This window comes from Pelodiscus sinensis, chromosome 9 (assembly GCF_049634645.1).
Source record: "Pelodiscus sinensis isolate JC-2024 chromosome 9, ASM4963464v1, whole genome shotgun sequence".
NCBI classification, from domain to species: Eukaryota; Metazoa; Chordata; order Testudines; family Trionychidae; genus Pelodiscus; species Pelodiscus sinensis.
This window is the reverse complement of record NC_134719.1, coordinates 19,192,447-19,205,007: the sequence shown is the minus strand read 5'-3', so window position 1 is coordinate 19,205,007 and position 12,561 is coordinate 19,192,447. Positions and strand designations below refer to the sequence as shown.

The window sequence follows — 12,561 nt, the reverse complement described above, 5'->3', positions numbered from 1 at the left end:
ACTGCCGCTCTTTGCAATATCACTCGTTACTCCCACAACACACTCACTGCTCCTCTAACCTGGCAAATACCACCCAGAACTGCCTAATCACCACACCCCTCCACAGCATGCCCTGGACCCAGGCTAAACAGTAAAAGTATTTACAGGGAAAACAAAGTCCAACTAGGGAAACGTGCAACAGCTAATGCCAAGACGAGCAGGTTCCAAACACCATCCCTGATGGCAAGAAGGCACTGAAGGTGGAGGGGGCCAGAGGTGCCCTACATAGCACAGCATGTATGCCACTCCAGCAGGTGCCTGAACCAGCACCATGAGCAATCACTCTAAGAAGAATCAGATATGATGTGGCTCTAGAGAGAGCCAAGACCCCTCACCAATGCTCCTTTTAATTTTTTCAATCCACATGTGGAATAAGTGTTATGTGCACCAAGATGTATACGGATGTGCATCACCAGTAGAAACATGCTGCTGACTGTGGGATCTGATTATCAGCTGGGCAACGCTTGAATCTCTCCTGGATGGCCACCCCAGCACTCCACTTACAGGGAACATTGCCCCTCACCTGTAAGCCCAGGTTCCCCCATTCCTCTGCACGTACCTCACTAAATCTCTTTCAGTCTGACATGGCTCTCCATGGTCTCTGCAGCAGTTGGTGAATCAGGAAGGCAGTAGTCATTGGGAAACGTAAGTTGTGATGTAACTGTTGGTTCTCAGAAATAACTGAATATGAAAGAAGTTTGGAGCTCCTGATGATTTATAGCTAGAACCACCCAAGGCAGTAAGAGGGGGAAAATAGCGAAATTTGAAAAAGCACCTGGCTCAGCTGTTTCATCAGCAACAGTTACTAAATACAAAGAATATTCAATTATTCACATAAGTTAGTCTAAAATTTGGAGATTCAACTCAAATTGGAAAACACAGGGAATTTCACTTATAATTGTAAATCACAACTTAACTATGGAGTCCCTACCAACTCTCCTGTAAGACATGACTATACATTTGCACATTTCTTATAGCTATTCACCCAAAAGTTCTGCTCTGAATTTAAAAACCTCAATAACTGTATACACAGACAGTCCATTTAAAAAAATATTTTAATAAGCTTTTTCCAGAATTGCAGAAAGGGAATGGGGAAAGATAAGGGAATTACTAACAGTGCAAAATTACTATGCGTGAAAAAAAGTATAAAAACTAATTCATAAATTTTTATTTTTTTAAAATATCGCTTTAAATCCTTTATAAAGTCCAACAAAAGTTTATTCTGTTGAACTGAATTTTTGATTCAGGCTGCACTCTTAAAGCACTTCATGAACCCAGACACCTGATCCAGCTTGATCCATCATGACAGTGCTTGAAAATATACTAAGTGTTACACATAACTGCTGTCTTTTCAATGCAGTCTGGAACCCGATTCGAATATTCTCCTTGGTTCCAAACTGTACTGAATGTTTCTGAAACAAATCAAAGTTACTATATTACTAAAATTTTAAATAGTACTAGTAGTGCAATGACTTATCAAGTTATAGTGGCTGCATTTTAAAGATCATGAACCAAATATTGTATAAAAACACATCAGCATAAAACAAAATGCAAATTATAATTAAATACTTCTTTAAGTATAGCTGAGCATTACATATTATATGATTATGGAATGTCAGATCTCTTTAGGCATACCATAAAAAGATTAAAAACAAATCAACATTTCTGATAATGTACACAGTGCCATATTTTACACACAAGCCTGAGACAACTTACTTATAATCTCTCCTATAAAATGTTTTTGCAAGTATTTCCACTTGCAAACAAAAATGCATAAAAATAAGAAATTGAAAATAGGTTTCTGATTACAGATGTAAAGGTTTTTAGAAGCACTACACTACCTTCACTCAAAGTTTCCAAATACCACCTCTGATATACGACTTGATACTGTGGATTTCTGTTCAATCAAATTTTTAAATTGACAGTGACCACCTCCTAAAACAATGAATCCACAATATTAATGCAGGCCGTAAATTAAATACTCTCTTAAATGATATCTGATTATAAGTAGATTAATGTCAATGCCCTAATGTTGGCTGAACCAGTTAAAACAGATCACCTAAAACATCTGAGAACAACGGCCTAACTTAGCTAATTAAATCAATGGAGTACAACCAGTCTGAATTCGGCTCAGTGTATCAATTTTCAAACTGAAGCTCTGAAGACACATATATACCAACTTTTGAAGACTAGCAGAAATAAGCTAGTAAAAAAAGGTAATAGTATATTTGTAAAACTACAGAAGCAGAAGACAATTTATAAATTAAATAATCAGGGCAATATTTCCTATGAGTTTCTTTACATTGTTTTGTGTAACTATGGCTAAAAAGCACCCGATTGTAAACGTTGTAAACTTTTTTTTCCACAGAGATAATCTCCTACCACAACAACATTTCAGACCTGTACTGGGAAAGCTAGAAAACAGATTTAGCATCCTCCCGTCCCTTGATAATGGTTTTCCTTTCTAGCACCATCTCTTAAAAACCTACTATCGCCTCTTACATATATACTCATGTATATATGCATATATATACACACACACATACATACATACATGCTGTGCCAGCTATGTACACAGATGCTGCTTCTGCACTTGCTGAAAGTTAATAGTATGAATCCCAATGGTTCAAACGGATGCAAGATCAGGCCCACAGTAACCAGCTGTGCATAATTCCTAACATATGCAACCAGAATCACTGATCTATTTTCTACTCCTGTGGTCACTGAGATGCACAAGATACATTTTAACATATTTAAGGATTTGGCTGAAATTAAGCTTTTGTCTTACCTCAAAAATAAAATTTTAAAATGTATAATAAAAGCAAGAAAGTTTGTGCAATAAAGCCTCATGCTTAATTCCAAAATACTCAAAAATCACTATTTATCCTTAGACAGAAGTTTGCAAAATCATACTCTCATAATTATGTGATTATTTGAACCTTCCTGATAATCTGAATGGTTTTCAGTTTTCTGAGAAGAAAACATGACTTGCTAATAACTGCATAAACACTTAAAATTAGTATTTACCATGTTTTTGGTTTTTTTTTTTTAGAAAGTTTAGCAAAATAAAATGAAGCTGACATTAGACCCAGAATATCTATTGTTTCATAAAAGTTTACCAATTGTACAAGTTAAGAAACATTATACAAGCTTTTGTTTTAAGAAAGGACAGCTCAATCAAGACATAAGTACTGTAAAAATCTTTCAAAGGCTACAAAGAAATCTGGAAAAATACAGAATGTATTTCTTTAGCCCAGATAAGAATATGGAAGACATCACTGATGTCAACAATTTTACATACACAAACCTGACTTGGTTTATTTTTTTTAAAAAACTTCTATATATAAAAATAACTCATGCTTGTAACTTTCAGGATTCATAGGGGTTCCTTAATTGTATACAACTTCTCTTCATTTAGACTGAAAATCTCTATTCCTGCTCCTCCATTGTGTCATGGAATTCTACATTTCACATCAACTACTTGTGACAATTTTGAAATTGAATCAGCTCTCCTCCAACAAATATAATGTGTACAATTGTACAATATCTAAACAATTTGAAGAATGTGTATATAACAGAAACTTCCTTAATAAATTAAGCAGGAAAAGTTTTTGCAATATAATCAAGTTTCTGGATTAATTTCTCAAAACTCTTTAAAATACCTAAATATTGCCAGAACAGTAATAGTCCATAGCTCTGTGAAAACAAAAATATTCCAGTTCTGCATTTCAGCTGTGAAAACCAGCAGAACTTCAGAGCCAACTGAAAGATACAAGAAAAATCTCAGATTATGTCAAGGAGTTTGATTTTGTAAGGTAACCCATCAACCCTGAAAATTTTAGGCACCCCAGAATTTACTCCAAGGAATAAAATCAGTTCCCATATTCAGTCATCCAAAGTCTCTAATTCTTCAAACTTCCCATGTGATATTGCTTCTTGAAAAAGCTCTGAGGAGCCTGGACTTTCTTTTTCATTGCTGTTGAGTCTTCTCCTTTTTGAAGGTCTTTCATTTTTTTCTTCAAAATCATTTTCATTTTTTGCAGCTGAGTGAGCAAGTTTAGGGTCAATGGAAAGGGTTTCAGTTTCATATCCATTTGTATCCAGATCTGAGAGAGGAGTTTTCTTGCCACCTGTGGGTCCATTCACATGCAATCCTTCAATTTTTACTTCATCTTTACTCGATATCTCACCTGGCCCATTAGTGGATACACCTGCATTACAGAAGAAATACGTAACACATTACACATTTACTGCCATTCCAAAAGGTCCATACCTGAAGGCATGGTAAGTTATAGATTCTATACAGACACATATCCTAAATAATTCAGCAGTATGACAGTTTTGCTGGATAATCAAAGTACAGTTTACACATATGTCCAAGATACCAAGATTTCTCAGTCCTATTATAAGAGAGTCAGGCCTATATCAATCTGAGAAGAGCTTATCAACCTAATTCTCAAGTGCAGGAAAACCCCTTCCTCAAAAATCAAATTGTTACTTCATCTGAATAGTATAAGACTAGAAGATTTTACCCGGCATTGCCCAGGCAGGAGTGGGGCTGCGCACCCTGACTCTTCTCCTCAGGTCAGCCCACAGCAGGGAGGAGCAGAAGAGGAAGGGAGCAGCCTAGGGGAGCTATGCACCACAGCCACCAGCTTTGCCTGGGGTCCCACCTGGGGACAGCAGGGTTGTGCAATGGCCAGTAGCTGCTCTCCAGGTCAGGCTGGGGTACGGGGCTGTTGCCAGCCAGTGGCTTCCTTCCACTGGGGCACTTGCTGTCTCCGTGATCATTCCCACAGTGTAACTCCCTCCTACCAGACCTCTCCCTTTCCATTTTATGAGGAAACTTTCTAGTTTCATTGTCCTGGCATAACTTAACTTAAAGCAAGATCGGATTTGGTTAAGAGGAAGCTGCATATCAAATTTGGTGGCCCTAGCGCTTATCGTTTAGGACAGGGATGGGCACAATCAGGCCCTAGAGCCAGAGCCAGCTCTCCAAGCATTTCAACACCTCATCTCTGCAGAGCAGGGGTCAGGAAGAGGAGACACACAGTGGACCTGCTCCAGTCTGAAGCATGGATGGTAAGTGACTCAGAGGAGTGGCTGTCTTAAGAGGCAATGCACTGTTTAAGATTTCAGTGCTCATGCACATGCACACACTACCCCCTAGTGCTGCATCTCTGCAGAGCAAGGGAGTGGAGAGACAACAGAGCAGGAGAGCTTTCCCTGTCTTAGAGTCAGTGTGGCTTCTTTTAGGAACCTACCAGCAACAGTCAGCACACACACTGTATCACACACACAATCTGTCTCAAACTTTCTCTCTCTCACAGTATCTCTCTTTCATAAACACACACATACTTAGCCTCTAGCCCCACCCCTTCCACCCAATACCTTGCCCTTTCAGGGGAGGCCAGAGCCAGCCCGTGACCATGTACCAAAATTCATGACGTGGCCTTCCTACAAAAATTATTGCCCACTCATGATTTTGGAGGAGCTCTTGAATAAACTGATGGACAGACAGGACAGAAAGACACACACATATTTCTAATACATATAGATGAAAGCAATAAAAAAATCCTGATGCACAACAAAGACAAGTGTCAAATTCCTGTGCCTAAGGTGGAACGACTGGCAGTTGAAAAAAAAAAAATACTTCTAACTCTGCCTGTAGGTTTGGACAGACTTTTAGGCCTATCTCATGTACAAGAAAGGAGTTGATTATAACTTTCTTTTCCAAAATCCAACTATAATTTTCTTCAATATACACCTCAACATTACTTAGTTGGGGATGAACAATAGAGCTTGTTTTCTCTAACTTTCAAAGTTATTTCATACATTCTTTTAAAGATAATAGAAAACTATTTTAAACATTTATCATTTTAAAATCAAGGAATATCAATGATCTAATTAAAATGTCCTTCCAAACTGAAAAGTGCTTCACAGTGAGAGTGCAGGGTTTCATGTTTGTATCCCGCAAGGTTCCAAGTCCAACATGTACTGTTTATAAATAATTTACAAATTTTCCCCTAACTGCCAGCCTTGAAACTTCAGCTTGAACTCTTGGAGGTTCTACAGGCCAAACTATGGTCTCACATGCTGTGTTGTGTACAACATTTTCTCTAGATTATGTCTTTAGGAAGATCAGTTAAAATCTATTTTCACTGAATTTGACTGGTCCTGGATATGGAAGTTGGTAAATATTTCTGTTGGTGCATCATGATGAATAGAATCCAGTTTCCTCACCCAGCTGTATTACTGGGGCCGCAGGGCTAACAAGCAAGAGCACAAGCTGATTTGTTTGAAAACTCAGCAAATATAACTGGCATATGTTAAATTTCAAGTAAGTTGCAAATTGCATCGACTATTCGATTAGTTGATAGAGAGTCTCAGCCTTTGAAGTGTAGCAACAGCCCTAGGGCTGTCACCGTTGAAGTGTAGTAAAAGCGCTGCGAGGAGCACAAGGCCAGTAAGGCAGTCCCCCGCTGTCCCCGTGCTCCCCACGGTGTTTTCAAAGCAGGAGCACCACGCAGATCCAGGGTCAGTCGGGGAGTCCCTAGTTGATCCCGGGCTTCATGCAGTACTGCTACTTTGAAATGCCACTTGCAGCCTGGGGACACCCCAACTGGCCCCAGGTTCCACATGGTGTTGCCACTTTGAAGTATCCTCTCCTCTCCTCTCCCTCCTGCTCCCCCCCTCCTGCTGCCTCTTTCTGATAAAGGCAAGGGGAGGGGGGAAGCAACTAGTTGATTTGATTATCCGATAAGCATTTGCTTATTGAATAGCTGACATCATTCACATCCCTAGGTGTCACTCTTACATCATCATTCTAGAGATCCAGAACTGCACAAATTATTATTCTTCTGAAGAAATGGTGCATACTTCAGTTTGCAGGTGAGTTAAAAACCAAATCTACAAGAACCAGAGCTGTTTAGTTTGTTTTATTTCACCTTCAAAGAAGCTCTTTCCTTACACAAATTAGTTTATCTGGGAAAAGTTACTAGCTTTTTAAAAAAAAATTATCAAAAGAAAAATACTCACAATTCTATATATGATATAGAATTTTTGAAGCCTGCTGTCTCCCATACTAAAACCAAATTCAATCATTGAATGAAAACTGGCAAATGTGAGTTGAATTGCTCTACTATGTTCTCTATAGAAATGGCTAAAATGTATCTCATCTGTAATGGTGTCACATTAAAGTTCATTGAGCTCAGCCATTGTATTCATGACGATTGAAGCTCACTGTGAATATTCTTGAAATGTTAATCTTTCAGGACTTCAAGGTTTACAATTTTATGAGAAGAATTTGACTGATTCAACTTTGTTACAGGAGATCTTGTCACATTTAGAAATCAAATAATAGTATGTGCACCCGGAAGATTTAAATTCTTTCACTGCTAGCTCATAAGCACAACTAACTTCCTGAATGCCACCAATATAAACAGCAACTCTGTGTCTATCTTCTCTATTCTACTTGCCAGTTTCTTTTTAAGTGTCTGAACACTAAAGGTTGTCCTTAGAGATGAAAGCAAGCAGCTGACAGATTCTCCCCATCCAACCTTCTCTGCAGCATGTTGGTCCCTCTTGATCCCAGGATCACTATGCTTCATAGATCCCTCCCACCCCTGCACTTCCCACCCCTGCACCACACCTTTCTTCCCTTTGAACATCTATTATTCTTTTCCTCTTGATGATGCCAGCCCTCCAACACCCAAATTCAGGTAAGGATAGCAGATTAGTTAGCTCTGCTTCTCATGTGTCACCTGAAGCAAGTACGGGAGAAGCATTAGCTTGTCACATACTTAGCTTTAAAGTCGAAGGAACTACTCAGTTAAACACATGCATAGGTGTAGGCAGGGCTGAGTCTGAAAAGAAAATATTTAAGTGGAAGAAAGCTAAAGTTGTCAAACATTTTGTATTTAAATTAATGTGCAATTAGGTCTTTTAATTTTGTAACTTACAGCTGGTACCTAACCAAGCCCCTTGGAAATTACGTGTTACATGGGTCCTCTCTATTCTCATTAAAATATTCCTTTTACAACTTTTTAGTTAATTTCCAAGATTGTTTCTATGATATGGCAACTTATTTTATAACTGAAGGAGATGAAGTGGGGGAGAAATCAGTGTTTACTTACCGTTTTGATTACTGTTGCTAGTGCTGTCCTCCCTCTCAGACTGACTGGTAGTGCTGTTAGAAGTTGTAGGGGGAGGGGACGGAGCTCGACTGGAAGCAGCACTTTCACTTTCATCTAAAAGACGATCCATGTAGTCCCTAAAAACAAACACCACACTCAGCATCAGCTCAGCTTTTTAGCATCAGCTTGGTCATGTGCGTTCATAATATATTGTACACACACACCCTTTTTTACTCCTGCTTCAAGTATTTAGGTGCAGTTTGAACCTCCCTACTCCAGACTTACCTACAACCCTCTTTCTAGTCTGGCACCACCCCTTTCCAGCATCATTGGTGACCCAGTGGCGCTCCGAGGCTAGAGCACTCACTTGGAAAAATCAGCGGGCTGGGCCAAGAAATATTGCAGGACAGGGAAAGGGGGGCCGGCAGCCCAGGGCCCCAATGGCTGAAAGTTGACACCCCCCCCCCAAATGCCCTGGGGAGTGTAGCACTCTAGGGATGGTCAGCAGAGCCCCACCACCTGGCAGCATAACGTAGGGGTCAGTGCCCCCAGGAGCCAGCAGCTGGGATCAGAGGGACCAGCATTTGGCCTCCCCAGTCAGGCAAATTCCCTAGTTCAGGACCAATCAGATCCTGAGGGTGACAGACCAAGAGAGGTTCAACCTGTGCTTTATAGCTTTTCTGTGCTTTCTAATCTCCTTATACAGGTTGCCTCTGACTAAGGGTGTGTCTAGACTACAGGGTTTTGTCGACAAAAGTGGACTTTTGTCGACAAAACTAAACCTGCGTCTACACTACCGCTGAGTTATGTCGACAGAACTCAGCAGTTTTGTCGACACTGGTAAACCTCATTTTACGAGGCATAACGCCTTCTGTCGACAGAGTTCTGTCGACAGAAGGTGTTATTGCATCTAGGGTTGTGTCTAGACTACAGGGTTTTGTTGACAAAGCAGCTTGCTTTGTCGACAGAACTGAATGTGTCTAGACGCTCTTTGTCGACAGAAGCTTTGTCGACAGTATCTGTCGACAAAACTTCTGTCGACAAAAGCCTGTAGTCTAGACATACCCAAAGTGAGTCTTTGCCCACAAAAGCTTATGCAACAATAAATCTGTTAGCCTATAAGGTGCCACAGGACTTCTCGTTTTTTATGCAGATTCAGACTAACACAACTACCCCTGATACTTATACAGGTTGAACCTCTCTAGTGCGGCACCCTCAGGACCTGACTGGTGTCAAACCAGAGAATTTGCTAAACCACAGGTGGTCTATGTTGTCTAGCAGCATTACCAATATTTCTACTGCTTACTGGGATCTTAGAAGACATTTAGGATAAATTAGAGCTAAATAATGGCACAGAGCACAGCGTTGGACTGATGTCTGTAAACAAACTTTACGGGACCACAGAAAGCTTGGCCACACCCATGTTAAGGGGACATCCAGCTAACTAAAATCATGCCAGACCATGGATGTTGCCAGACTAGAGAGGTTCGACCCATTCTAATTTTGATTCTCCTGTTATTTGTCCAAATTGCACAATGGAGGGGGCAATCAAGGGCTATGTACAGAGCCCTTGGCATGAAGGTTACATGTACAATGAGTCCATGAAATAGAATGGGAAAGGAGCAAAGGGAATAATAGAGTGCAAGGAATTCTTGGCAATTCGCTCAACACATAGAAGCTACAAAATGTGCGACCACCTGTAGTAGTTGAGGACAGCGATACAGTAAATTCAGGATTTACTGGTGTGGCATCCTGACAGGTTTCCTGTTCCGTCATTGATGATAAATGTTTGGCTGCCTGCATTTTCGTATGCTCCCTCAGCATACCATGCCGGCTCTGCACAGGTAGCTAGCATAATAGACTTCATGAGAACCCCTAAAGACCACTGACTCAGATAAGGTATGAAGGCACCTGGGTCAGGTTCATTGTCGAACACAGTACATTAAATAGTTGTCAGTACCTGGGAAAATGGACATGGCTCAATTAATAGTGTGGATTTCACTATTGCCCCGTAGGCTGGCCAAAGAGTTAAGTGAAGTACACCAACATTTACAGACAGAAATGAACAATCAACGATACACACCTAACGTATCATCTTCTGCATTAATGACATGTTTGGTATCTCCCTTGTACTTTCCTCCAAAGCATTCGCTACCCTTTGTATGCTTTCACTCGTTTCAAACTATTTTATCATGTACAGCTGGATGTCCCTGTACTGTCCTAGTGTTTTGAATTTACATAGTTCATCTGCAGTTATCCAGTGCTAGCAGTTTCAGTGCTGAGAGACACTGACTTGCAGGCAAACATCTGCTTTTGACACAGCCTGTCTGTTACTCCTAGTAACAAATCTTGCTTACTTTGGTTCAAGCACTAGGCCTATGCTTCAGGCTCTTTCTTTCTTCTACACAACCTAGTAAAATGATGAAAATAACTACTTGCAAACATTTAAATTTAAACAAACATGCTTTACCTGCATGTGCATACTATTACTTTCTCCAAATATTCAAGAGAACAATTTTACTGACATGAATGTTTGCCAAAACAGATTTGAAGAAATTGCAGAATACTTGCAGAAAGTCAATTTGAAATTTGTGATGTGTTTACTTAAAAATATTCACCAACAAATGTAGCTATAGAAACGTATCTGTTCAGGCAATTCACAAATAGTAAACAAGCTAAATTAAATGAACTGTTCAATGTAAATTCTTAAAGGGGTAGCCATATTAGTCTGATGTGCAAAAATAAAGAGTCCCATGACACCTTAAAGACAGCAATATTAAGAATAGTCTATAGATCTGACATGTATGAAAAAAACAGCACAACTTACGTTACACCAGGATGAAGATTATACTTCTTTTTCCCAAATCTGGTCTGCTGTGCAAAGAAGTCATACCGCTCAGATTTTTTCCACATGTAATAAAATGCCACACACTCACCAACTGATCTGGTTCGTACCTGTGAAACAGGTGCCACACAAAAACGTTGATTAATTCAAATGTATTTTTTCTAGCAACTATGAGATACATTAGACTTTGAGTAGGGGTGCCAGATGGTTTCTGAAAAAATACCGGGGTGGGGGACACACCAAGAGTTAAGCATAAAATAAAATAAAATAAACCCAGGTGGCCCCTTTAAGAAAAACTTTTGAGGCTTTCTGGCCCTAACAACCTGCTGATGGCTGCCGTACGGGGCTAGATAGCTCCCCTGCAGAACCTGGTAAGCAGAATAAAAATCAGAAAATACCAGATGTTTTAGGTGTTCAGTATTTTCTGAATTTTTTTTTAATTGGACAGGAGGTGAAAATACCAGATTGTCCAGTTCAATACCGGACACCTGGCAACCCTAACTGAGAGGTTTTGTATGGCCAGAGTGGAGACTCAAAGCATTCCCTTAAAATTGTTCATCCTAATATGATGAGGAACAGGATGACAGGATAAAAGTAATAAATGGTACATGGAGAACATTTGTTCTCCTGGTCTCTGAACACAAGGCCAAGAAGATATTCAATGCACTTAAAAGGGGATGAATTATAAATAACATGTAATTAAAAACTTACTGATAACAGGAACTTAAGGCAAATCAATTCACATGATTCAAAATGGAATTAGATGTTTAAATGATAAAAGTTTAGGAAGGGATATTTCAGGGATCAAGTCCCTCAATTATTAAGAGCTCAGGATGAGAGCTACAAGAGATAGGGGCAGATTATCTCACATCTACCTACAGGAGAGGTCTTATACTTTCCTTGGTGCTGGTCATTGTCTAACAGGATACCAGATCAAATCAGAGGTCCACCTACTCCAGCATAGCAATTCTTTATTTCCTGAGACACACCTATTTTTAATCATAATTCAGGAATATTCTGGAAGTTATTTTATGAAATAAAGCTAAATGCCAAATCCTATTTTGATAAAAAATGAGCAAATTAGGCAGGGAAGGAGGGCTTCCTGAGCTTTTTGTCCTCAAACATTAACTCACAATGGCAGAAAATTTCTGTGCATGTCCACATTTCAGTGACTAGCTTAGCTCAAGGAAACCAGTCCAGATGAAAATGAATATGCCAGCCGCAAAATTGTGGCATACTACCAATCAAGAAACTATCATGTTAAATGGAGAATAAATATTTAATAAATGGCTTTTCAATCTAGCAGAGAAAGGTATACATTTTTGTCAGGGAGGTTAATTAATCATTGGAACAGTTCACCAATGTTATGGTTGATTCTTCTTCATTAACTACTTTAAAATCAAGACTGCAGGTTTTTCTAAAAGATATACCTTTAGGAATTATTTTGGGGGATGTTCTATGGCCTGTGTTTTACAGGAAGTCACACTAGATCATCCCAATGGTCCCTTCTAGGCTTGGCACCTATTTCAAATAGAAGAGTAC

The 12,561-nt window shown here is 39.5% G+C and overlaps 1 protein-coding gene across 3 annotated transcripts in view; it reads right to left on the bottom strand.

The window, feature by feature from the left end:
* Positions 1-1,076: 1,076 nt before the first annotated feature.
* Positions 1,077-12,561, bottom strand: part of MIER1 (MIER1 transcriptional regulator) — a 63,701-nt gene continuing 52,216 nt past the window's right edge. For all 3 annotated transcript variants that reach the window (XM_075936185.1, XM_075936184.1, XM_075936183.1), the window contains 3 exons: positions 11,002-11,129; positions 8,175-8,311; positions 1,077-4,250 (listed from right to left, as the gene is read on the bottom strand). In XM_075936185.1, the coding sequence (XP_075792300.1) occupies positions 3,925-4,250; positions 8,175-8,311; positions 11,002-11,129 (591 nt within the window). In that variant the 3' untranslated portion in view covers positions 1,077-3,924. The remainder of the gene's footprint in view (positions 4,251-8,174; positions 8,312-11,001; positions 11,130-12,561) is intronic.